Source organism: Melanostigma gelatinosum, assembly GCF_949748355.1.
Source record: "Melanostigma gelatinosum genome assembly, chromosome: 7".
In the NCBI taxonomy this organism is placed as follows: domain Eukaryota; kingdom Metazoa; phylum Chordata; class Actinopteri; order Perciformes; family Zoarcidae; genus Melanostigma; species Melanostigma gelatinosum.
The window spans coordinates 6678857-6706325 of NC_136640.1; the positions used below are offsets into that span (position 1 = coordinate 6678857).

The window sequence follows — 27469 nt, forward strand, 5'->3', positions numbered from 1 at the left end:
TGTTTAAGTGTGCCCTGTTCATTTGAGGAATGTCCCCGGTCTGCCCGGTCGAGCGGAGCAGCATCGAAACCGGAGAGCAAGTATCACCTCAGCGCGAGCGGCGATACTGAGAGGCCACAATTAAGAGCAGATACCTACATCTCGTCTTCACTGTATCCTTTTAACTCGTCTGTCATCTGCCCGAGCAACTTAAGCGGAAAGAAAATGTGCACGCCGAGAGCTGAAAGTTCATATGTGCCGCTTGCGTGGCTGTAATTTGGAAAAGCATATCTTTGCCTTCAAGGGTTCAAATGAAACGGTTAACCTTCCATGTGCCAAAGTGCAGTGGTTTTTGTTTTGAACGAAGGAATTAAGCAGGAATTAAAATTGATGGTTGCATTATGACAGGCTAATTTATAGCTGCCACATTTCTTTCAAAGCGTATTAGAGAAGAGCTGCAACAGACACTGATTATAGTCGACGATATTTAACGATATTACAACTATCATTCATGAGTGTGGCAAAAATAAAGAATTGCAAGTAATTAAGCAAGACATGTCAAATGTTCAAAAGCAGCAAATGATGAGCAGAGAGCTTTAACAGACAAAGAAAGGAAGAGCTCAGACTTCAAAACACCACCCGTGGCTGCTGCCCTCTTTCAGAGGAAGACAGAGCTGGATGGACAACAAGAAAGAGAGAAAGACGAGGGGAAAGGTAAACGATTAGTTGCTGGTATTTCGCGCTGGTTGATACTTGGCTTGGCCTCCCTTGTGAAACTGGCTCTCTGTGCTTCAGTGACTGGGCCCTTGTCCCTTCAGGCTGATTTACACCCAACCACTTCTTTTCTCCACTCTGTTTGTTTGCCTGTTCCTTAGCAACTGCGTGTTGTTTTCCAAATATACAGTTACCTGTTGTGTTTGTCTCCTGACAAAGAATGGCAAATTGACTCATGTTATTTGTTGCACAATGGCAATGTTGTATTTGGGGGACATTTGTCTTGTTACACCTTTGTTCCTGGTGAAGAACAAGTGACTGTCTGTCTGCTGTCAGTCCACGCCTTGCACACAGTTCAAAACACTGAACACATCGTATACAAATGCATTTGCGTTCCAGCAGCGGTTTCGTTAGTGGTAATTGCTGCAGTTTAGTGAACAAATGCCTTGTAATTTGGTTTTTTTTATAAGCGCTTTAACACTGTCTCATATCCTTTTTATTTGTTCTTATCAAAACAGAGTAAAAAGCACTGCAGCGCTGTGACTGACAAGACGTGGGGCTCGGTGATTCAACCGCCATGCATAAATGCTAAACCATTACATGCTTGCTCAATCAATCTCAGCATGACCAAAGGCCTTTCATTGTCCATTGTCTTTGGAGTTTTTGCAAGAGTTAGGTGCGGCCGTACTAAGGTTGAGTAACCTGCATTGTGTCCCTGGGAAGGTAGTCGGGTCTGATCTGCGTTCGTCCCTTTTAATCCTTTAACGCTGTTATTTGTTTGATGAATTAATTTCAAATATTCTATCATTCCAGTCCTTTTTTTTCGTTCTCGGGCAAGTTTTCACTCAGTGGAATAATGTGAGTCCACCGGGCTGCGTTTTGTTTCACGCAGCATTATGTCAACTGCATAAAAACGTTCAAATAGTGTCATTATGTTATAAGATCAAGTAAGTCATGCAAACAGTGACTTCTCATATTTTATTTCCACAAGATGCACACATTAATAGGCCTTTGCGTGTTCCACCTGCGAGTCGGCAGCACTTTTAAGAGAGGTAGTTAATTGTGAATGCTCTCTTACCTCCCTTTCATTACCGCAGCATTAGCAGTCATTTGCCCGGTTATCCATGTAAATAACTCCCATTTTTTATTAACTTTTCTTGACACCGTTTTCCTTAAATTGCCTCTTTTTTTTATGGGCCACTTTTTCACGATAATTGCATTTAAGTGAATTACTGCACACACGGCTGGTTGTAAAGTGTTTGCAGGGACAATAAAGAACCTCCCGGGCCATACACACACTCACGTTCTCTTGGAGACATCTTTTGCCAGGGTATGAAGTAATGGTTATAAAATTCAAAACACATTTCACATATGGTGCTTTAAAACTGAAACTGCTCATTTTGGAGAATAACTCTGAAAGGTTAAAACAACAGAGTTTAATCTTATAAAGTCTCCTTAAATTTGGTTTTGTTCTCTTTAAATATCCGAAATTGGGCCCGAACTGTCCCCTTCCGCGCGGCTGTGTGGCAACAGGTGCGGCCCAGTGTCTCCTCTGATGGATATAATAGCTGCTCTCTGGCTGGGATTCTCAGAGGCAGCGTAATCCAGCCTTAATCTCCCTGTAATTCAGGGAGGATTGGGTTCTTCAGATGAGCAAGTGGAAACCTTTGCTGGTGTGTGAGAGCTGAATAAGTCTATATTGGCCCTACATGAAAACCAGGTTTGTTTTTTCATACATGTCTCTCTTTTTTTTAATTTTTTTTTAATCTGTTTTGGTCTCCATCCAAAATCCATATTCAGGGCTTCGGTTGTAAAGACAACTGCTGTTTGTAGTGTTGCTGCTGTCAGAACAGCCTTTTTTTACTCGGCAACAAGCTTTTATATTTAAATCTCAGTAAATACAGTATACACACGGGTTATTCACATTGTACATTGATACTAGTAAAACATGTCCTCATAGCCAATATAAAGATAACATCTTGGAATATCTTCCAAACAAATCTGCATAAAATGTGTTTTAACACCACATTGTTATTCACTAAGACTGAGACATGTTTACATTGTTATATGGGTTTAACAGTATAATCCACAAACCATAAAGCACTTGTTGGTCCTGTTCATTCTAAGTGTATTTGATTATATTATCTTAAGTGTTTTAACACTAGAATATTTCCTGGAACTTGTTTCGTTTTCTTGCACTGTAAGATTTAGAGCCTGCATGTGATGAATGTATACGGGTAGGAATTCTGACAGTAGGTGGGGTTCTACTGACATCTTAACCGTCCTATGACAGTTGATCAATATTTATCACACAAAAGACAGCAGCTCTAGGCCTGCTATCATGCAAAGCTCTCGTAGAACTTGAACTGAAAATGTGCACGTTTGCCTACAATAGTGTTCACTGATCCACTGACTTCAGCCTGTAGAATTCTTTCAGATGACCCGATGTTTTTATCTACTCCAGCTACCATTGTTGTTTCTTCTTCTAAAAACAATTAAAATCCGCATGATATCGATGAATCAAACTTATGTCATCAGTTTGTCATTAGGCAACACTAGTTTTTCAGGTCCTTATATATTCTGTCTTCTGTAAACTATGATGTTTTGAGGAGGCGGAAGTTTTCCATTTTCTTGCAAAGACCAAAGGTCATCACTTTAAACACGTTTTCCTTCTCTTCAAAAGGGAAACCAATAAACACTCAACTGTATGTTTGACTTCCTGAGTGTGTGTCAGTAAATAGTTACAAATGACTGCTGACTGAACAGGATGCTTTCTGCTGACATGTGTCACAGTGTCATCGGTTCACCTCACTCTGAGCACTAAGCTCACCCAGCAAGTTGCTGTCAACACAAACCAACCTCGCGCAAGCACACACACACACACACACACACACACGTATGCACACGAGATTACTGTCAGAGAGGTTAGTACATCATGACTGCCTGAGCAATCCACGTACATGTGCCAACAATTTCCTTTCACCTGGGGACAAAGGGGAGAGCAGGAGAAAGAAAAAGTGCGTAAGATGATGGGGAAGATGCCAATTGTTTATTTATATGGAACATCTTTTCAGAGGGAAAGAGGAAAAAATACAAAAAGGTTTTATTTCCTTCTGTATTGTAGAGATGATGGATTCATTGTCTCAATAAAAATAATAATTTGTAACAAGGTTCCTAGCTATTAGAAACTGAAAACCTCGTGAGATGGAAATCTACAATGATCCAGTTTCTTCTTCTTTTTTTTCAATGTCTGAATGTGGGAGGTCTCCAAGCTCACTTTGAGGTTCGTAATCCAATTAAGAAAACAATAATTTATGTGTGCACTGTGCCAGAGGGGTCTGCAAGACCTTTGTTCTCAATAACTCAGGCCTATAATGCCTATTTTCATAAATGAGGTCTTCACTGATCGTACTGCTGGGGAAAAGAAAACACTTGTGAGAACCAACATAGTACTTTTCTTTCATCTTTGAATCATTTCAGAGTGAAATGAATAAAGATACAAATCTAAATAAAATGCAAAACTTTATTTCAGCAAAACCAACCCATAAACATAAAGGACTTTGTGCTCGTATGAATTTTAATCCGGACAGAAACTTACTGTCAATACATTTTGCTCAACGTGCGGAAAAGGGTTGAGTGTCATGGATGACAGTTAATGGAAAACACTGAAGTATCAGGTGTGTCTCTTGGCTGCGTCTCTGTTTGGGTAACCCTGCACACTGACAACAACATACAATGAAGTGTGCACATGCTCCACAAAGCCATAACACCCTGTATGAGTAATGCACGAGTATTTACACGATGAAGCTGTGATCGTGCATGTTTGTACGCGTATGTGCACGTGCTGTATGTAACAGTCGGTAAGGGTCTGCTGCATACGGATGAATGTGCAGCGCATGCATCGGAGCCTACACATGTGTATATTGAATGCATGCCTGTATAATTGACCGGTTTGTGACAAAACGGGTATATTGTCCTTCTGGTGTGTCATCCAGCTTATTGCTGCGCATGCGCTGTGCCCTGCCCTGCTTTTTAAAGGCTGAGTAAATCATTAATGTCTCACAGAACTCGGAACACTGGCTGTCTTTGTGCATGGCCGCTCAAGCTAACAGAAATCTACCAGATGTGTTTTGAGGCTGTGTTGATAAAGATAGCAACTATTAGTTTTTATCCAAGGCCCTCCATGAACAATAGCCTCCATTGTGTCTTGTCTTCTTCTGACTCACCCGGAATACCAGCTGAAGTGATGCGTCGCTATTGACAGCCTTTTTCGGTACATCAGTTTGAACATATTGTAACATTGCAAGCGAAACGCAACGATACCTCATGGTTTCCGAAGAGAAATTTCTATGCTGTACAACAGCATCTTTTTTTTAAACTGTAAACTTGCATGTTGCACAGAAGGGAAGGATTCTCTTGTCCACATTCTAAGCATGTTAGAACATTTATTTAAATATCAAGCTTGGTCTAATTCTGAAACTAATCGCATGCAGGAACAACATTGGCTCACAATGGCAAATAATAGTTATTTATTCATATTTTAAAGGCAGCATTGGTGGATTCCAATGCAGTGTCTCTGTAGTAACAACCGAAATTGCAACAACGCTTCATCTCATAACTTTGCCCCAGAGCGGACGCTCTGCCGACAGGGATGAGTGGACGTGAGCCCCAGCATCCGAGGTGCTGACAGCACCGGAGTGATTTAACAGCAGGGAGTGTAAAGAGAAGGGATTCAAATACCAGAGGTCGCTCCGAAGGAAAGTAGAGTGGAAATCTGAGAAAAAAAAGAGTAGCTGTGTGGTTGAAAAACCTAGCAAGACAAACGTCCAGTTGTGCCATCTCCATATCCTATCTGAGACGCAATAAGACACACCACACCTATCATCTTTCTTTGAATTAATATACTTATTCTGACTGTTCAAATTGCAGCTTCTATCTGACAAAACAAAGAGAACATTCCCTTTGAATTATACTAAAACCAGTGATCCCATCCTTCAACAGTTGTAAAAGCATTTTCAGACTCACTGAAATGCAACACTGTTAAAAGTGATCAAGAGTCAAAGCCACGTTTAGATAACCTCGTCTGACAAGCTGACCTTTGACACAGGCACCCTGCCGCTCCGACTGCTGGATGAGAAGTAAAACTAAGAAAACACTCTCCTCTACACCTTTCTGTTGTTTCTGATCTCATTCTCCTGTCCACCGTGAAATCGATTTCCCCCACAGCCAAGAGTCACAAATGCCTCTTGGATGAATCTCTGGTTGTGTGTGTGTGTGCGCGCATATACGTTTGAAGGCCAGAGGGGTCATCGGTTTCTTCCATCCTCTTTCTGCCCTCTCCGACATCCCAGAATGCCACAGCACATGAGAGGACTGAGGATTAGAGAAAGTGTCCTCTCAGATGACTCGTCCATCTGTCCCCGGGATCGAGTTATAAGGAGTTGTGATATTGGGCCGATTCATTTCAATCAACAGCAGATCCGATTCAAATAAGCCCCTCAACTGTGAGGAAAATCCCCCCCCCCTCCCCCCAGAGGCTCTGTTACCGTGTTCGTTTGGTGGAAATAAAATAGCACAGTGACATTTTTTTTCTGTCTCTCTTTCCTTCGGTGATCGACAAGCTTGGCTGGTCCTTTGCTACATTATTTCCAAACCTAATAGTAAGGCCATTTTCATCATGTCTTCATCTCTTCTTCCCTTTTTTCGCCTCCAGTTTGGTCGCTAATCAGGAAGCACCTAGTCCCTATTCATCATGGAAATTGAATCATTACCACCCACACCACAGGAAAGAAAAACATCATCATTGTCTCATGCATTTTGCGACCGCATTTATAGTGATTGCAATTATGCATTTGAAGAGATGCAAAGGGTTAATGATAATGCTTTGATCTTCTGTAAACGAGTTGGCTTGAGATGTGACCTTTAAAGATGTCCATGTTTTCGCTCCGTTATAAGTGTCCCACAGGAAAATGTCCCAATATATCGCTGTATAACTCCAGTTAATATTTATACATATAATATATATTATATAGGGTATGAATTTAAAAGAATCTTATTGTTGGTCATCAGTAAATATTATGTAAATATATCCGTATAATTACTTTCAGCTCATTTCAAGTCAACTCAAAATGTTCCGTCATTTTTATACACAGAAAATAAAGGTTTAAGCAAATTTCATTTTTTATCAACTATTTTTCATAAAGATTAAAGGAATAAAACACTCAATATTTACTCATTAGCATCAAGTTATGACTGCTGTCAGTTGCAAACAATAGAAGGTTTGCTAAAGGTTTGCACAGATGCACATTGACGCACGACCAAATTCAAAATCTCCTGTTGGAGATAATAACAATGAAATGCTGTTACATGCCATCCCCACATCGTAAAAACAGATGTTGATAATAAGTCATGATGGCAAGCTCATCTTCCTGTCAATTATAAATCACTTATGATTCACACTTAGGAGCAGTGCAGCAGCTTTATCTGGTGAAAAGAAGGAATAGCGGTGTTGAATGCAGGCAATCGGCTGACAGTTGGCGTACAAGACACGTCACACAATCGTATCAAAAACAAAATGAAACTCTAGGCTGTGTCCTTGCGTAGCAGCAGAGTTGACAGTCAGTGCGTGCACAGATAGCTCAGATCCAGAGTAAATACTTAACTGCTGAATCTGTAAACAAAAGGTGTGAACTGAGTTGCAGTCGTACACGGGGTTGATGCTGAGAGATTCAACCACAATTAGCAAAGAAGTTATATCAGTATTTTCTCAGGATGTGTTATTCATTGTCAAAGAATGTGTTTTTTTCACTGGCCTTTCCCTTTTGACACCTGCTGATAAAGTCTATCTGTCTTTTTGTCAGTTGACACACACACACACACACACATTCTAGGACAAATAACACACCAACATATCTCTCTTCCATCTGCCATGCCCTCATGTTTCATCACCTTTAAGTGCTTATGAAATGATCTCTACTCACTGATGGCTCAGAGCCTTTTCCTTTTGCTTCACCAGCCAGCAATGTTGTTTGTGCAGGCAGTCCTCGGGGCGAAGAGAGCTCACCTTGTCAGGACTAAGGACAGAGATCCACCTCTTCATCCTCGCTGCACTCCCCTCCTCATTTCCCTCCTTTCTTTTTCTTTTTTTCCTTCTTTTCCCCCAGCATCTCTTCTAATTGTCCAACTCGCGAATGTGTGTTGTGAGTGACTGTGGTTGTGTGTGTGTGTGTGGGTGTGTGTTTCGGCCTGTGCATATACCCTGAGTGCATGGCACGGCGCCAGATGCAGGCAGATAACATCTTGAAGGAAACATTGCTGAACTGCATACTCAAATCAAATGACTCAAATGTTTATAGCAACCAGCGCCACAACAGGTGGCGATGGATGAACCGCTGGCAGGCTCGCAGGTCTTGCTCTTCATGGAGCTGTGGTTTGTGATGCCTTTATGACAGCAAGTCAAGAGGAACTGACTCACTTGAGCATGCTCCATATAAAGAAGGTTTTGTCTGCAGCCGAGAGAGGATTGAAATGAAAAATGCATGCTCTCATATTACTGAAGTGATTCGGCAACAACAGCCATTATGTTTTGATCTGCTATATCTTTTGTGGGAACCTGTATTGTATTTATGTTTGAAACTACACCTTGTAGAGATAATTGTACATTATTATGCCATTTCCTTCTTGCCTCTTGGATAGTCGTAGTGCGTATACACTGTGCCTAGTTTTTGGTTTTTAATTACTCAAGGTGTGATTCATTTAACGGAAGTCATCCACAAATAAATAATTATGTCAACCTGTGTCTATGATTTGAAATTCACACTTCTTATTTATGACAATCATGAGTGACTTGTGGTATATTTTCCTTTTGAACAGCCCACAGATCAGTCACGCGTGAATCGGCCTCGCATGTAGCAGCTCGTGTGTGCCTTAGCCAGGAGCACAGCTGTTTCAGCACATCTTTCAAAAGCTCATTCTAATTACGCCGGCATAATTATCTCGAAAATAACTGATGTGATTATTGTTATGATACAGTTGGAAGAATACTGGGTTTATTTCATTCATAAAACCACATACGGGATTCAGTAACGGCTATGGCGAAGCATGCCAGTCTGCCGGCTCCCCCCCCCCTCTGGCTGACGGATGACCCCTGGCTGCTCACTGACATCAGCCAAGGCAGAAATGCGCAGAGACCCTTCACAGGATCATTGACGTGCGCTGCTGTCAAAGCGGTTGACAGAGGACGGGCTAAACATGTTGAGAAGATAGAGGCTCTTCACTGCTTGCCACTCACCAATACGCATCCCCCCCCCCCCCCCAGCCAAGTGGAAATATTTGAAGAGAGGACAGATCGCTCACCTGAGCTCATTACCTGCCTGCTGGCCCAACACAGCACACTTTAGGTGACATTAAGTCCTTCTATACACACACACAGTTGACTCTCTGCAGGAAGAAGGTGTAAGTGTCCACCTGTACAGAAAAAGGAAAGTCGACTGTCAGCACAGCACAGGAATGAGTCCTGGCCCGGATGCGTGTCAAAAAGAAGTCTTATTCAAAGAAATGTTGACAAGGAGGAAGTTTTCTTAGCTCTCATAGAAGAAAAAACACGGGTTGATAAAAGGTGTCTGAATGTGGATACAGAACTAAGAAAGTCTGTCAGAGAAGGAAAGAAACACACACACACCTTGGTTCCTTGGTTCACTTTGTTTGATTTCAGCCGGGCACAGACGTATGAAATGAGCTTTCAACAAATACGTAACTGCTCAGTCATTCTGCCACTCGGTTGATCCCGCATTACACAGCTGGCACCATTGCACGCCCCCCCCCCCCACGACTCCCTTTGACATTTCCTTGGCTTTTAAAGCGGCTTCCTTTATAAACCCAAGACTCTGTGTAAAATGTGGATTACAAGCCTATTGAGCTCAGTTTTTCATGTAGTCTAAATGAAATCCATTAGGCGCTGCTCTTTACCATTAGGGAACAACCTGAGTGAAAGCCTTGAGAAAAGAGGGAGGGCGGTGTAAAAACAGAGATGTGAAAAGAAAAAGAGGTGAAGAAAATATATCCGTGAGGAAGAATCCCTTTGTGAAATGTACGGAACTGGTGAAGTTAATGTGCTTTTTATTATTTTTTATGTCAAACAAGTAAAAGTCCATGTTTTTTACTTTTAGAATTTTAAGGAGGGTTGTTTCAACTTGCAAGTTTCTGCCTCGTCGTGGAAGTTTGACAGACACAACTTTCTTAGATATACGGTATCTTGTCAGTAATTGATTTGCCGCCAGCTGTAAACATTCTCCCTTGTACGCCATTACTTTCTATCTGAAAGCTTTGATTTGTTACTGTAAAGCAAAGTAAGGCAGAGCACCACGAAATTCCTTGACTTAAATGGTAAATGAGAGTACATCTCTCAAAGGCCAGGCCAGGTCACGGAAGGAAAAAAGAACAGCAGGCTTTGTTGGATTTTGTATGGATGACTCCCTTGAACTCAGCTGTCCCTGAGAATGAGTTACTATCACAGTGAGAAACTCTGACACTGCGCACCACCCACATAGCCCTGGTCTCACTTTGCATTTTCCATGTTGTCATAAATATACTACATATACAGTATATATAATATTTTCTGAAATCCACAGGAAGGCAATTAAAACAACTAAAAACATCTGGGTCTCTGGCTTTCACATGAATTTCTTGGTTTGCCGTATTAATCATCAAACATGAAACATTACGTAAAGTTGTGATGTGCCCGATATATTGAATTCTAAACCTGGGACTCGTTTTTTTACTTTTGACCATTATTCCACATTATAACTTTATTGCTGGGATCTGGAAAGCAACAATGTAGGAAATACAATAATTGTTTAGGTGGTGACAAAAGTTTCAGACAAGTGCCCAGTACAGTTATCGAAAACAAATGATTGTCAGATGAACTGAAATTCTTTGGAACATCTTTGGTAATCATGGTGCAATCATGGCGCAACCACAGTTGCACCATGATTGAATACGAAGTCTCCCTCTCTCCGAAATCGAATGGACATAATTATGCAAAGAGCAATTTGGGAAATTATTTTAACCTTCACATTTGTTTTCCAAAACAGAGGTTCAGATCATTTCAAATGTGGCTGGTGGGGTTGTCCTCTGAACTCATTGCGTTTGAATTCCTTCTCAGGCAGCCGCTCGCTTCCATTCCTTTTAACAGGAAGGGAAAAATATATAGACTGTTGAAACTTCCTTGAGCAGCGTAACCCATCACAATGAACATTGTCCATTGTAATCCATTGAGTCCATTGAGTCAGTTACATTGTAGTTATGAGCCTTTTTCAAATCCATCTGCACTCAAGCTGCACTGGCACACAAGATAATGTCACTTTGACAACATGTGAAAAGGTTGGTGTGATGTTCACCGTAATGGATTCAAAGTTTCAAACAAGTTTTAAGAATCCTGAGACTTTCGTACAAACAATTTATGGAACTCAGTGTTTGGAAATATACGGCTAGAGATGTGTAATTGACGATTCGTGCTGTGAAGACTGAAAGGTCACATTTAGTTCACCTGAGCCAGTTCTAGTTCTGCGTAATCACAGATAACGTTCAATTACATTATCTGGTGACTGCAGTATTATTAAGATATTTTAAGTAAGGGTTACACTTCGGAAAAAATGTGTTATTTTGCTACAGGCCCATCTATCACCCTCACCGCCGCACCCTCCGTCTCCGCCTACTTACATCGAGGGCACAGCACATCCTGCATTAGCAGGTAAAACGTTGGCAGTAGACGTAAATCAAGAGGTGCAGAATAGTTGAAGGCTAGTCCCGGGGAGACTGGGCTGGCTTTAAAGCTCTGAATCATTCAACAATCAGTGGACCTTTGAGCTTCGATTCTCTTCGTTTGAAAAAGATAAAAACAAAACTAAAGACGTGCAATAAAATATGGTTTTCAAAGAAATGTGAAGTTTACATGATATAGCCTACAGCTAAGGAGCAAGACATTTCAAACTCACTGGTATATCCATTACATCCATACATGTATTGGCCGTTACCGGTGTAGGGGTTAAGTCGTTACTGATTGGGATCGTAGGTGGGGTTTGGGGGAGTCGGCAGTAATTTGGACAGAGCAGCACACGGTAGCTCCTGGGTGAAACTCAACTGACAGGTCTATTACTGCCCATCTCCTCAGAAGGCGGATGTACATCTCTGAGCTAGTAATCATGACTTCCATAACAAGCCCTTCAATATCCCTGCAGCAAAACACACACACACACGTGCTTACTGGTTGATTTATGAGCTTGAGAGCCTGGAGGTGGGAGGCAGTGTCGTCGTCTCCCAGACATGTTGACCAGAGCATGAGCTATCAAAAGACGACAGGGAGGCGGGCAGCACTGTAATTAAAGCACTAAATGCATTAGGCTGAAAGATCCCACAGTACATCAACAGGGGATGAACTGAGAAATGATTTGGGCACTTAGTGCCAAAGCATCTGTGTTAAGGATGATTGCGTAAATGACGGAAGTGATTCAAAGAAAATCCGATTCACAAGGTCCTGGCAGCACATGAATGCTTCTTTGGGTTGTTTCCCAGTTGTTCATTTACATTGTAGATGCTTTTCTGGAAAAACAATTCAGACACTATCTCAACTGGTGGAGGTCCTGCTCTTTGACATTGATTTTTAAAAGAAAGTAAACATGTTCATTGACTGAAATGTACATTCATCTTTTATTTGCTTATATCTGTGCAAGTGACCTCTAGTGGGCAAAAGATGGTGCGTGATGTCTACATGTAGGTATACTTGTGACATCTCTCTGCTACTGTTAGCAAACAGGTTGTGGATTAAACCAGAGACTGTTAATAAGAAGTAGACATAGTCATCGTGACATCACCCATTGATTTGCAGGCTGCAGTTTTGGAGCCTCAACTTTGTCATTTTGGCCACAGCCATCTTGGATTTTGGCCATCGCCATCTTGGTTTTTTGCATCCAGTGTACGGTCGTGATCGTATCTGGAGTGCGGAAGAGTGGCGTAGCGCCGCGCGTCTACGGCTCTGATAGCGACCTGTCAATCACAAGGTATAGCCACACCCCAAAGCGTTTCCTGTTTTATTGTCTATTTTAAATGGAACCATAATTTACTAAATTAAAACAATGACCTACAAGTGTAGCCGAACTGTTGAAGACATTCCTAGATATGTTTTGACGTCACACAAGAAGCAGGTCAAGACATTAGGATCTGGAATGAACTATGCACAAAGGCCTGTCAATCACCCATAATGACACGAGGAAGTTGTGTTTAAGGAGCAGTTTTTGTTTTTTATGCTTATGTGTTGCTAAGAAGACACCCCAGAAGATGGGTCACTCAGGTATAGTTCCATCATTGTTCAAAGTCAAAGAATAACTTCATGATGTTAGTTGTCATGAATAAATATATTTTAAAATCAAGTACATTTCTCTGGCATTTATAGTTTTCTACTGTACCGAAACGTACCGAACCGTGGCTCCACTGTATCGTACCCAACCCAACCGTGAGTTTTGTGAACCGTTACCGGCTCATGTAGAAGTATGAACTCTGACTCCGTCTCACCACCTGTTCAAATTAAGACTAAAATAACAAAAGCCTTTGGAGCAGGTTCAGGGTGTCTACCTTAATTGCAGGGACATATTCTTATTAAATATGCTTGTGAAAACACAGGCTCTGGCTGGCAGGCAGGTAGGCAGGTCTGCAAGGAACCGCACTTTGCAAGTCTCCACAGGCCGTTGAGCTCCTCCAGGCTAATTGTTGTGTGGCGAGGTGAGACACTGGCGGCCTAATTGGAGAACCTGTTATTTTCTCACAAGACCAAGTTCAGCTGTAGGTCACGGGAGTGGAGTGGTGTCAACCCTAGCCAGCCCCCCCTCCACCCACTAAGACATCCATTGCACACCTTCACCTGTCAGCTTAGCGTACGCTCGGGGTAGTTTGCAGGGGCTGATGTGAGAGGGGGAGTGGGCGTAGCTCATGGTGTGTCACCCTCATTTGTGTTATGACAGAGGAAGTTATCTCTCAATGTTGAGTGCAGGAGCAGCAGCAGGGCTTACTTATGTCAAGAAAGGTGCAGGCTTTCTACAACATGCATAATGCTCCCCATTGTCTTCAACAACAGTGGAAGAGAAGCAGCAATCATCGGCAATGTGACGGGGATCACCTCTCCTCCGAGGAGCGTGTGTAAGAAATGTGGCTGACTTTACCTGTTGCTATGACTCCGTTGAGCAAGACGTGTGTGAAAGCAAGTCTGCCTGGTGTAAAACTTTGTCAAGGCTCAAGTGTTCAAACTCCTACTAACAAACACATGTGGCTCAGATTATTCAACCTACAAAGCAAGGAATCTCAGTCTGTATGTGGGTGTGTCCTTCGCTTATCTCAAGAACTGGAGAACTGCAAAAGAGATTTTTAATCTCAATGGGACTACCTGGTTAAATAAAGGTTAAAAAAAAACAAAAAAAATTTATTTTATTTTTTAAATTCAAACGTATTGTTCGGTTCGTCATGCGTACCGAACCGTGAGCCTCGTACCGAACGGTTCAATATGAATACGCGTATTGTTACACCCCTAGAAAATACATATATTTTCCATAAGGTTTGATAGTTTTTCTTGTTGGCTCTTACATACTTTTGAACATCGTAAATATATGCGCAATTAGGTTGTTCCTGATAAGTGCACTAAATTGAAACCAAATCCCAGTCATATGCTGTATGTACGTAGAAGCAGTCGGAGGTCATTCCGGTAGCCCCAGGATGCCACTTGGTGTCGTGGTATGCAGAAACAAGATGACCGGACGGTGGTGGACCTGGAACGTCTCCCATAGATCCCAGTCGAGGGCTCTGCCTGTAGAATCCGTTCAGATCGGCACGCTTCGACAACCATGCCCTTTTAACGTGATGAAACAAGTTGAATTTATTCACTGAGACTGAAGGAGTCAAATGTTCAATAATACTTCCAAGGAGTGATGGGGCCTCTGCCGTTGAATGCACACCTGGAGCACACTTAGAATGTTTACACAAGGCGTAAAAAAGCACGGTACACATTACAAACCATCCATGTCCGGTATCAGCCACTAAAAATACACTTCAGACTCGCACAGGGCCACAGAGGAGCCCTTACATGCCGTCTTGTTTGCTCTACAGATAAAGATGATAAATGTCACAACACAAAATGCTAAAATGCTTTGTTCTCTTGACTGTGATTTATGGCGAACTTTGACTCGAGCGAATACATCTTCAAAAGCTTCCTCAGTAATGGACCTGCCTGAACTTCAACCTGCCAGTTCTACTTTATCTGTTTGATTTACACACACTTAGAATGACATGACAGCACATCTGACCTGTAGGAGACTTTAATTTGTTGATGAACATTTTTATTCGAGACACATCAAAGTAGATCATCTGTTCTTTGAGTTTCTGGTTGCATTGTGCAAAAAGTAGAGCATGTCAAACCAGCATCTGTATGATGCATTTTGACATTTATTACCCACAACTCCAAACAACTGCACCAAATAATACCAAGTGGAATTTAAATGATTGCTGTTTTATTAAGTGTATTTAAATACATAAACACACACTTGTATATAGTAAAAATGATTGTAAACAAACTTAAAAAAAAAAATGCAAACAAACTTAGCAAACAAACATTATTTACATCAGAAAAATACTGCACTTTGTATATGACACGATAACGAATACAAATAAATCTGTGAAATTCAAAAAGTGAAACTCTTTAATTCCAATTTTTTGCGCGGGGAGAAAGGAGAGTTGGAAGAAGGCAGTGAGAGGCAGCTGAAGGCAGTGTTGTGTTAATGCAACACACTGGTTGGGGTACTCATGCAATGCCTGTAGGCCGAAGAGGTTTGAGATTTAAAATGTTCTGCATTTGCCGTACATCTTTGGCACAGGCTATAATTCATGCCCTCTGAGAACCTCTTGACAGTTTGAGTCTTAGTGGCCTCGTGGCAGAAAGTAGAGTCATCCTGACTCCCATGACAAGAGAAAAAAGATCAGGGAAAGCAGTAACATCATACACACAAACTATTTTAATCCAATTTAAAACAGCAGTTAAAAATACTGTTTCACCTATATATCTGAAAGACCATATATTTTAAACTTTATACACATTTCTACAGTATGATACAGTGTGTGGCTTGGCAGAAATATGGATTTTCTTTCAGAATAAAAACAGCAACAAATGTACGCTTTACTCACCAAATAATTGCGCCTTAAAGCAGTTTAGAGGAACTCCACAGTGAACAATAGAAGTGCTCTTCAAAAACTTTACAACTCTGTCTCCAAAAATGGAACTTGTGATCAAAAACTACTGTAAAAAATATACTTGCATTTTGATAGTTATTTCATCAACACTTTAAAAGCTTTCCTCTGAGACCGACAAGGCACTGTAGCCATTAAATATGATGTAGTTTTTGGCAGTGAAGTGATTTATAATACACAGATACACAGAGACACTACTGTAAGGCAAATCTTTGATATTTTGGCACATGCGCTTCGTGAGGCAGCGTGGAGGATCGGCTCTGAGTTTGATCGTTCGTGGTTGCGCAATAAGGTGACGCAGTGATGCAAGTTCTGCTTCGACTGACATGACCTTAGATTTACACTCCTTATACCAGGGTCCTGCTCAAATACAGTTAAAAGGCCAAATATTTACCAGTGCAATCAGCGGCTAAGCATTTTAGCTCTTGGTATTTTCGAATACACGATGAAATAAAACAGGCTGCGTTGGGTAAAGATTGGACTCAGCAATATGTTTCCAGTCAAATTGTTAAAGCAAATGGATCTAAACAGCACACAGGCTTTTTACAGTGATCCTGAGGCACTATTTGTTTTCAGGTTGGCATCAGTCTTTGGTTATTTGTGTTCTTGCTTAGCTGACTGAATGAGTCTCTGACTGCATCAGGAGCGGCAGCTCTCGCTCAGATTCCTCCATCGCTGCGGCCGGATTGTGAGTTGCTGAACTGAGATCCTGAGGTTCCAGCTGACACGCCTCTCCTCCGTGAGCCAGCGCTGCTTCCTTTGTCTCCCTCCTCATCCTATCCTCTTCCTCCACCTTCATCCTTTGCTCTTCGGCATCTATTTCTTCCGTGGTGGGGATGGAGTTCTTCTTGGGTCTTCCCTTGGGCTTAGTCGGGGCCTCGTGACCTCCTTTGAGCACCTAGAATAACACACAGACAATCTTAGTGGACTGGTAATAAATGGCAGCAGCAGTCAAAGGCAACGCTGGCTGTTATAGTAATTAAGAGAAGACGTATTGCTGCTGGCTGCCCCTTGTGCACTCATTTATCTTTAATGATTTCAGGTCCTTTTTGTTCTCCGAGTTGTCGAGCCTTATACAAAAGTGTTTGCTCTCCCTGCCGTCGTCATCGCTCACGTCTCGAACCACACCCTCTCTGTCTGTCATTCTGCTACCTTACTATTTCAGTTGAAATCAGCACTACGTGAAACAGATCATAGCCACACTTTCGGAGCAAAGAAACTGTACTTTGAAGCAAAATAAAGAGATACCGGGATTTCTTTACAACCCAGACTTGCCTGGCTTTACTGTGTCTCTTACCATTTTCTTCCACTTCATACGCCTGTTTTGGTACCACGTCTTCACCTGGAGCTGAGTGAGACCAAGTGACTGGGCCAGGTCTAACCTGCACAATCACAAACAAAACAAACTGCATGTTAGATGGGACGTATCGTCAGTTGCTCTGCCCGTACTGGGTGGGTGGCATGTACTATTTTAATGACGCGCTTCAAAAATCTGCACGTTTCCCAAAAGCACCAGGTAGAATCCGTCTCAGCCTTTGCTGCTTGGCCTTCCCCCCCACTGACAGGAAAATACAGAAATGATAAGAATCTTGACACTAATTGTGGTTTATAACTTTCCACCAAATATATATTGCAGCGTCATGTCTAGAGGTTTGCCAGCATTGCTTAAGTACAGCATAAGACCTCTCTTAAACTCTTCACTCTGTCTTTGAATCTCACATCAAAGCTGCTTCGCTCGTAGCTTGACTTTGACACTGTACACCTGCAGCTCAGGAAGACACTGCTTGAATTGAAACATCTGTACCGAGGTCCGTAATCCAAACACGGCGCTTGTACAATAGGTGCTGTTGGAGGAAATTGTGAATGCATCCAGCACATGTGTTGATCCGTGACGAATGGTGGCTATTGGATGGTGTGTAATGTAATATCTCAGGAAGCGACAGATAAAGTGGACAAGGCATAAAAGAAAGGAGCGGCTATCTGGATTTTTTTTTTCTAATGAGATTTCCTCTTCCTTGCTCTTCTCAGTCTTTAACAGCCAGATGAAGGGATTCTCACCCCCCCCCCCCCAACCCCCAGTGAAAGGAAGTGACTTCCATTTGATGGTGAAAGTGGAAGCCGAGATGTAGAAGAATCTAAAAAGCAGAGCAACAGGATTCGCAGGATCCTCCACACAAAACCGTGTGGTTTGTGTGTGTGTGTGTGTGTGTGTGTGTGTGTGTGTATATGAATCTGCACTTCAAAGAACACCACACATACAGACAATCAAGCTGTCCATCAAGCTTCACTTGCATGCGTGCCCCAGTCTGCAGTTCATGACTGGAGGTAAGGAAAAGTAATTGCAGAAAAGGAAAATACCCCTTTATTCACGGTCATTAGTTCTCAATGGAGAGAAACCGTGTTTGAGTTGCTCCTTCCAGGCTACTGCAAGACTTTGTTCCATTCGCACACCTTCCACGAGGGAATCTTGGGCGTAACTGAAAACCTGTTCTTCATAATGATGATGATGACAGTGAGGATTATTGTGACACAAATTATTAGAATTGTAAGCTGCATATAATCATTGATGCCATATCATATCAATAATTAAGTATTTTCTTTTCGGGGCTGGTTTTGGTTCCTCCCGCCCCCGCCTGTGGAGTCTCAATTCAAAGCCGCAGAGGTTCCAAAGGGAGAGAAAAGAAAAGTTATCTTTGGATCACAACAAACCAAAGTGGGGAGCACGCCACACCTTTGATGTGGGGCTTTAAAGGAGGATTTTCTCTGTTGATGTTTTTTCCGCCAGCTGTGTATTTAATTAATTTTCAACACAGTGTCAGAATCCGATATTTTGACAGGACACAGCATTTTGGCACAGCCATTCGTAAAGGGTGGTTGGTTTTTGATCAGCGAGTTGTGCTCAGCCTCGGGGCTTCTGCTTTAAGATGAGGCGTGGCGCCTTCCCAACAGCTCCAGGCAAGCCAAGGTGTGATATATTTAAGAATACATCGTGGGAGTTTTCCCCACAGATGGGTTGTAAAATGCAATGACAAACAAATCTAGCTTCTTCCCTATATGCAAATGTATTTACAGATTAGGTGCGGGAAGCAGATACGCTGCAAAGAGGATGTGTGAGACTGTGTAGCAATGTGCATGTCTAAATGAATGAAGACACTGTTCATGAAGCCAGTTGTGTTTTCTAACAAACGCTGATTTACTCTCAGTGAAAACATGGATGAGTAATGGGGGTGGAGAGGACAGACGTCCAATCTCTGCCTGATGCAAAGGTTCACGAGCAGTTTAAAGGAAAGCTTTTTACAACATATATGGTTCAATAGTATTCTTGGTTATGATGGAAAAGCAGCCTGCAGGCCAAATATAAAAGAGAGGCTTACAATAAAACTGGAAAATATAGTCTAACCTTATGTCAGGTCCCAAAAATGACCCACGAAATGGAACTTAAGACACAGATATTAACATGCAGATTACTTCATCTCACTGCCGAAATGTACTTTCTATACACCTGCACATGTGTGCGATGATTGGCAGTAAATCAATGTAATACATTCCTGTTTGCTTGTGTTGGCCCCCGTCCCCGTCTTCTTGAATAAGGCAGTGTTTCTTTGTTGGGGCTTTATTTGCTGTCGAAGGGCCCAGGGTTAAAACGTTACTCCTGTCTCGACTAGAATGCTGAGGTAATGCTCTGGCTTAGACAAATTCATAGAACATGAGACATTCCCCGCAGGGTAAATCAAAAAATGATGATGTTCGGTGAACCGCTGCTTGATAATTGCAGTTGTGGCTTTGTGAGTGTGTGCGTGTGCATAGTGTGCTTTCAAAATGCACTCTATACCAGGTATGTAGGTTATCAGAATGCCACGGCTGAGTGGAGCTTATATGGCTGACTGAAGTTTGGTTAAAATAATAATTGCGCTATTATTTGCCTTTAACGCACCAGTGGTTTGCTTTCTTTTAAGAAACGTCATCACAAAATCGTTTTAGGTAATGTGTTGCCTCAGCTCTCAGTGTGTGTGTGTGTGTGTGTGTGTGCGTGTGTGTGTGTGTGTGTGTGTGTGCGCGCGCGCTGTTGATTAGTGTATTGATGTGTAACAGACTTTTACTGCAATTCTAAGAGAGAGAGAGGGCTTCTCAACGGCACTGACCGATCAGGTGTGGACAGGTACTTCTGCTTCTGGAACTTCTTCTCCAGGCCCATCAGCTGCAGCTCGGTGAAGATGGTGCGGCTGCGGCGCGGCTTCTTCAGGCGGGGCGTGCTGCGCTCCGTTTCCGACTCGCTGCTGATGCTGAGGGGCGTCTGGCTGGGCGAGGGCTCGGAGCCCCGCAGGTGCTGCGGGGAGAGCAGGTGCGCGGGGACTCCGACCGGGGATGACGGCTGCGGGATGTGGAGGGGCAGGTTGGGGGGCTGCCGCGTGATCACCGAGAGGAGAGGGTAGGCGCGCAGTGACGAGGAGCCTGCAGCAGCAGAGACAGAAACAGAGGATTGCTGGCTTAAAAAAAAGAAGATTCGATGTCTTTTTTTGAGTCACTGTCTTCAGTGAGCTCTCATGTGCCACTCAGTCACCTTTGTTGTACCACTATCGACCGGCAGTAATTGCAGAGGACGGGTTCACTTTTAATTGACCTGCGTTTGCTGTGGAAAGTGTTTTGCTTTTGACCCCCTCCATGTAGAGGGCTGCGACCCCAATGACGCAGACCGTGTTTTACACCGCTTCTCTGAACCCTTCAAATGAATGATTGTTTTTCAGCGGTTGTTAAATAGTAACTGGCTTCCCAACACAAAACCACATGTCTGACAGCATGATGTACATGCACACAGACACATGCAGAGCTGCAATAAAATCCTGAAAAACTAAATCAAACACTGTTCAGCTAATAAACTTTTCCCTCTCACTCTTGGACATGTACGCAGTCATACACACACACACACACACACACACACTTTTGTTCTTTATCAGCACAGACAGAAGCAGCAAGACGCCAGAATCAATAAAAAGTAACACTTGTCTGGAGCCAAGATGGGAGGGAAGGAGACCGGGAGGTTGGTCGAGAGGATGCGGTGGGTCAACCAAAGTGAATATCATATCTGCCAGAAAAATCCTTTACGGCTTCAAATATAAAATCAATCCCTTCACCAAAATGTACAAGCCAACGGAGCACAGCGCAGGCTGTGTTGCATGGGCCGATAAGGAGCAGCAGAAAGGACACAGTGGGGATTATGGGATTAGAGGTGGAAGATATAGAGGCAGATAAAAGGCTGCAGTGGAGCATAGCAAATAGGAGGTTATCAAACATGGAGAATGTCTGTGGTGGATCTGTGTCCTTAATCTCCTCATCGACCCCAACAGAAAAGCCAAAAGCCCACAAGATTTATGTCTTAAGGCAGGGGGTCAAATATGTTCAGTACAAATGTGACGGAGAAGAAGACTTAAGAGGGAGAAGACTACTCTGCAAGAAGAGGAAGAAGAAGAAGAAGAAGAAGAAGAAGACTCGAGAATACGGGGGCTCGAGGAGACGACTCAAGAAGAAGAAGAAGAAGAGGAAGACGACTCAAGAAGAAGAAGAAGAAGAGGAAGACGACTCAAGAGGAAGTGGGGCATGTCTGCTTTTCTAATCTTACAGGGTAGTAGGACATGAATGCAGATGCTTACACGTATATACTGCACAAATTCACAATAACCACATACACCAGTTCACATCCAGGTAGGCACAGTTGCTCTTCACTCATGCACAGACAGACACACACACACACACACCAGACACTGCCTTGGGCTCATCGTGACATCATGGCGAGGCGCTGAGGTCATCGCTAATCCTCCAACGTGAGATTGCTGCTATTGCAACAAGTCTAGACAAGAAGACCTCTTCTCTCTGGTTGTACGCTCTCACTCTCCATTTATACCTTTCCATTTATCGTGCTCTCCGTATTTCTCGCCGTAAACCAGGTGTGTAAATGTTAGATTTTCCGATATCATCAGATCGTCTGATTTAAAGTGCCTCGATAGGAGGAATCCCACATCAACGTGTATCGAATTGTGACAAGTGAAGGGAGAGTGTCATGCTGAATGGGAGGAAAAAACCAACATCTTGAACAGCTTGAAGTTGTCTCCGGACAGTCCCTCGGAGGGAGCGCCAGAGAGAGAGAGAGAGAGAGAGAGAGGAATGTCAGCCATCGTGACTTTCCACTGACAGCGAAGCCGTTTCTCTCTGATGTGTTGTTGACAAGTGCCAGTGTCCTGTCAATAGTCGGAATGTAAGGACCGGCACAAGCACTTATGGTGATCATCGCGGAAGACATACCTGCTCGGAAGAGATCAAGAACGTTTGTTAAGAATTCCTTTTCATGAAAACAATTCGCTCTATTGATCATGTGGTCATTCGGACACGAGTCTTATCAGATGAATCATATTTCCTGCTGCCGCCTGCTCACTGTCATCAATAACCCTTTTTTTTTGTCAATGGGATGTTGAAATGGATGATTCATTGCTTAGCTATGACAGGCGTACATGAATGTTTGCTATGTTTTAGGAAATAAACTGTCTGGTGACAGCTCAATTAAAGGGTTCTTTTTTTGGAGTTTGTTTTTTTAAGCCTTGCCCTTTGAGCGCAAATCAAACAGTATCTGGGTGGGAAGGGCAACAGGCCACACAGCTTCTTTATCGGTCCTAACTCTGTGCTTTTTAATTAGAATCCTTCACCTACAGGCAATGATTGGAGCAATTGTATGCTGGTTATTAACAAATGGTGGAAGGACGTTGACAGGAGCATCTCATTGAGTTTTGTTGTCCCACTGACAAACTTCTCCGGCTGAAGGTTCCCGCCAGGCATTACATTAAACACAAGCATTAACTGTTTAATCTGTAACCGGATCCGCACATTTCTTCCTGTGGCAGCTGAAATCGGCCTGTTCCACTACTACTTTTAGAACTGATTCATTACTGATCCTTTGTCCAGATAGAACAAAGCGGATGGCAGTACAGCTAGAAACCGGTGGGGCGGTGACAGCTTGTCGAACATCATCCCCAACTGAAGATGGAACATCTTGGCGCATTCCGTCTTTGTGTTGTGTGCATACTTGCCCGTGTGTGTGTTGACATGGGTGTAATCAACCTTCTCAAGGCGGATTTATGCTCAATGGGAAATGTTATTGTCTGCAGCGGATTAGGGTTTAAGATGGGATGAAAACTCTTTAGCTCACTTGGATTTCTTCTATAAGCCCGCAGCCAGTACCAAACCAGTATGCAGCGGCCCTTGGGCTGCACACACTCCTGCTTTTAGTTTTTTTGTGTGTTTTTTTTGTCATCGTGCTGTCAAGTGAGATTACACCACAGTTGATCTTAATCTCTCTCACCTCTTCCAGAGAGCACCACTAAAAGCCCTGCCCTGGGTCCTGCTGAAAGACGGGACTCCAAATGAAATATTATAACCTGCCATTACGTTGTTCTCTGTTCAGCACCAGGTCAGGGCTCATTGTCTCTGCTGTAGCTGACAGGGAATTAGCTCCTCGGGTATTAGCCACTTTGACTGTACAACAATTTGGTCTGTATTTCACTTCAGAGAAATACAATTAGACTGAGATTCACAGTAAAATGCCACGAAACAAGAAACAGGAAGCAGTGACATACAGCACAGCACAAACGACTCATTTGTTGTCAACTCCTTCAGGCAGCATAATTGGCATCACTGTCGTTCGGCGGCCTCCGCTGGTAGCAGAAGGTTATAGCATCCCTTCCTTTGCAGAGCAGAGAAGTCAGCTTTCACTGTTCAAGGGGCAGCGCAGGAGCCAGTCGCCTGTCTTTGGCCCAGGACCTGCAAGCCTGCCAACTTCTATATCCAGCACCAAAAGCCATTGATGTTAGGGAATACTGTGTCTCACACCCCCGCAGCTACAAATAAGTGGTGGGAACAGTGTTCCGATATGCAGGGCGGGTTACTCTATCCAGCCGAACAGAGGGGTGCCAGAGCCCAGTCATAGTGCCCTCTCGCACAATCCATATCAGAGGGATGAGGGAATCGCGTCCCCTATTTTTATCCACCCACTGCTGTCATCAAATTGCAGTGGCTATTATTTCAGACTTTAGAGCAATTATCCTAATGGTTACTGGAGTGTGCAGTAGTTTGTTTGGATTCATCCGGAGACGCAATTAAGAATCCAAGTCAGGAAATTTTGTTTTGACAAGATAAAGTGTGCTGTGCCGTCTGAGCTTTGTTACACCATTTTGATTGTTTTCAGCAAGTACAAGACACAGCGAGAGGGCTTTGGAATCTGATCTAGATCGTTCTTATACCATCTAGAATAGAATTTATACTATCTTGATCCCTTTAAGGGGGAAATGTTTCTCTGCATTTGACCCATCCCTGTATATAGGGAGCAGTGGGCTGCCAATGACAGTGTATTGCTCAGGTACACTTTGACACATGACAGTCGGGGATCGAACCGTTGACCTTCCGGTTCCCAGATGACCTCTTAACCCAGTGCGCCACGGTCGCCCCTAAATTTAAATCAAATCGAGGGGGGAAAGAGAGAAAACGCTTCATGGGCTGTTGAACATTTGGTAGGAGAGTGATTATCATTCAAAGGGATCAGCTTTAAAGTGTATTAAATGAATCAATAGTTTGTCTGTTTTCATTCTATATTTCCTTCCGTATCAATCCAGACGAATCCGTGTGCAGTATAATTCATCTTTCATAGGGTGGCAGGACCACAACCACACTGTAAACCACACCTTATTTAGGGGGGCACACCTTTAGGTCACAGACTTCTGTGACACTAACAAGATACAATCCTCCCCATTTACAAATATCCAGCAGCAGCAGCAGCATAACTCATTAGGGAAGGCCTTTAAACAGAATTGGCAAATAGATAACAGTTTAAAGCCACCACTGACGACTATGTTTTTCTTTATTGTCTGTCCAACTGCCACTTCATTGACGAAAACAACTCATCAATTGAGTCATTCGTCAGCTCAACAAATACCGCGAAGCATCACTGACATTTACCCACTCTGCTGCATGTCTTTGATTTTCAACACTGAGCTGCAGTGATTCATAAAATGTGAAGCGCAGAGCGAGGAAGGTGATGCAACTTGTGGAGGAATGAATTGAACATTGATGCATTTGTTTAATTTAAAGAAATGATATCATAAATGAATGATGATTTATAATTGTCACAAATATCAATATTCCCATATGCACAGTTGCTTGGACAGGTAATTGTCATTTTAAAATAATAATAATTAGGCCTACAACTTCATGGCAATACACACATTGTTATTACACCAGCATCACCGATCACACACTTCACACAACTTACATCTCACTGAACTTTCTGCACTGTTAATCCACATTTCATGATCTATGCACCATTAAAATCGATCATCTCTTTGATTTAAATAAAACATACATTAATAATTCAATTGATCTCGTGCGCAAAATTGTTTTCCAAATAACCTCTAATTTTCCCACCAATCTGCAAATGCAATAATTGCCTTTCAGATATATTTCTTTGTAATTTCCTTCTGTCTAAATTATTGACAACAACAACAACAAACAGTCCTCTTACCGGAGCATGAATGAAGAGGCTTCGGCCGTACGATGAGCGAAGGACACACCGAATAGAGAGAAAGTTTCTCAAAGTAATCACAAGTCTCCTTGGAGAGGATCTCGTCAATCATGAAAGTCTTGTAGCGCCGTCTGGCAGCCTTCAGCTGCCCGGGGGAGGAGAGCCTCAACTCGGCTTGACAGTGCATGATCTGTCCCTGTGCGCCGTCCGCTACCTTCGCTGCACAATATGCTGTTTTCACTGATGTCTACAAGGCTCTGCGGGGTTTCACCGTGCGACTAGTGCAGTTCATGCGTTTAAGCAATGCATTGTTTGTCTTTCGAAATTGCAGTTTAGCTTTTCCCTGAAGTGTCGTGGTGAAGAGCGGTTGACTTCAACTTGAGCTGCGCTGAGCGCCACGATGGTAATGAACTGACTGCGATCTGCGCTCACACCCACTGCTATATAAACCATCCCCGAACTCATCAAATCGCCCTGCTCGCGCTCTCGCTCTCTCTCTCTCTCCCTCTCTCTCTCTCATGTCGCCTACTGTACACATACACATGGCCAGCTCCCGAAAACTAAACACACACACGCACACACACACACTTCCACAAAAAAGTTTTCTTTCTCTCTTTGATTTCTTTTACATATTAGTTGTACAACTTATCATTTTCGAAGCTAAAAAACGTCTAACTTTGGTCATATTTTCAAAATGCAAACCTAATAGGAGATCAATGCAAAAGTGTTAAACCTTTTGACATATAAAGTTCACATTGAATCTAAAGACCTCTGTGGTATGAACTCATTTGAGGTAAACTATCATCGTGCTGCTCCTTTAATTCAATGAATCATTTGTATCTTAATCAATTTATGAATTTAACTCACGTGTTTTCATATAAATATCCATATCCATATAACGTATAACTTATGTTATCAGTTCGCTTTATACACAGTCCAATGTATTCGATATCGTCACTTTGGACTGACTGAAGAGACTTGGCGTGTCATATCCAAAGTCAAAATGGACTGACTGAAGAGACTTGGCGTGTCATATCCAAAGTCAAAATAAACCAAACAAGGGATGAATGATCTTTTCTTTCTCAGTTTCTTTCTCAGTTATTAACCCCTTCATGGGTTGTGCTGTGGTGTCGGTTTGGTTACATAAACGTTACTTTAAATTGTGCAATCTTTGTTTTTCGTTCTGTTTGAATACAATCAGAATTTAAAAGAAAGGCATAATAACAAAATGTGGGGCAAAATAAGGGAAACCCTGTTGAAACAGTACGATTCTTATGAAGGAACAGTACTACATGTAGAGGTTATATAGCAGCAAGAAAGCAATAGTCAGAACTGCGGTCAAAGGTTGCGATGTAAACTGACGCATGTATAATTTATTATTAATCAACAACTGCGCGTCCACGCGCGCATGGCGTGAGGGCACGCCGAATAAAAGACACAAAGGTCTCAAATAAAATACCCCACCGCGCAATAAGAGCACCTGTCCTTTTGCTATCTATGTTGGCACAAAAAAAAAATATATATATATATATATATATATATATATGTGTGTGTTATGAATAGCCAATTATGTTGTCGGTCAGATCAATGGAGGCTAATCAGCGTTACGGGCTGATGATAAATATGAATACTACATCGGTACGCTCACAGGCTCAAGTAAAAACATTGTGTGCCTTTGGATTTATTTCTCTATAACTCTGCCTTCTAATGCTGTTATTATGGCAAGGTTATGTTTTGTTTCTGTTTTTTCACGCCTCCCTTTCTGAACTCTTGCAGATTGTGTTTATCATCTGAAGGATTGGAAATAAATGTGACTCGCTGGAGGCTCGTGCCTCCGACGCCGCCGTGTTCGAAGTGGAGGAAATGTGGGAGCTCTGCACAGGAAAGCTCGGCTTCTTTTCAGAGGTTTCATGGTTTGATCAAAGAGGGAGATGA

The 27469-nt window shown here is 42.6% G+C and overlaps 2 protein-coding genes across 2 annotated transcripts in view; one reads left to right on the plus strand and one right to left on the minus strand.

Annotated features, from left to right (window-relative positions):
- Positions 1-27469, plus strand: part of clmpb (CXADR like membrane protein b) — a 185055-nt gene that overhangs the window by 40314 nt on the left and 117272 nt on the right. The window lies entirely within an intron of this gene.
- barx2 (BARX homeobox 2) lies at positions 15190-25935 on the minus strand. Its single transcript, XM_079271457.1, has 4 exons — positions 25535-25935; positions 20118-20427; positions 17273-17357; positions 15190-16873 (listed from the first exon to the last, which is right to left on the minus strand). Exons 1-4 carry the CDS (start codon positions 25719-25721, stop codon positions 16586-16588), a joined length of 870 nt encoding a protein of 289 aa, XP_079127583.1. The 5' UTR covers positions 25722-25935; the 3' UTR covers positions 15190-16585.

Bases quoted from the DNA above. Each gene is read 5' to 3' on its own strand.
- barx2 (XM_079271457.1), bottom strand. From the start codon at position 25,721: ATGCACTGTCAAGCCGAGTTGAGGCTCTCCTCCCCCGGGCAGCTGAAG. The intron at 20,428-25,534 runs GTAAGAGGACTG...CTGCTGCTGCAG, and splicing joins GCCTCTTCATTCATGCTCCG to GCTCCTCGTCACTGCGCGCC. The intron at 17,358-20,117 runs GTCAGTGCCGTT...GTGATTGTGCAG, and splicing joins TACCTGTCCACACCTGATCG to GTTAGACCTGGCCCAGTCAC.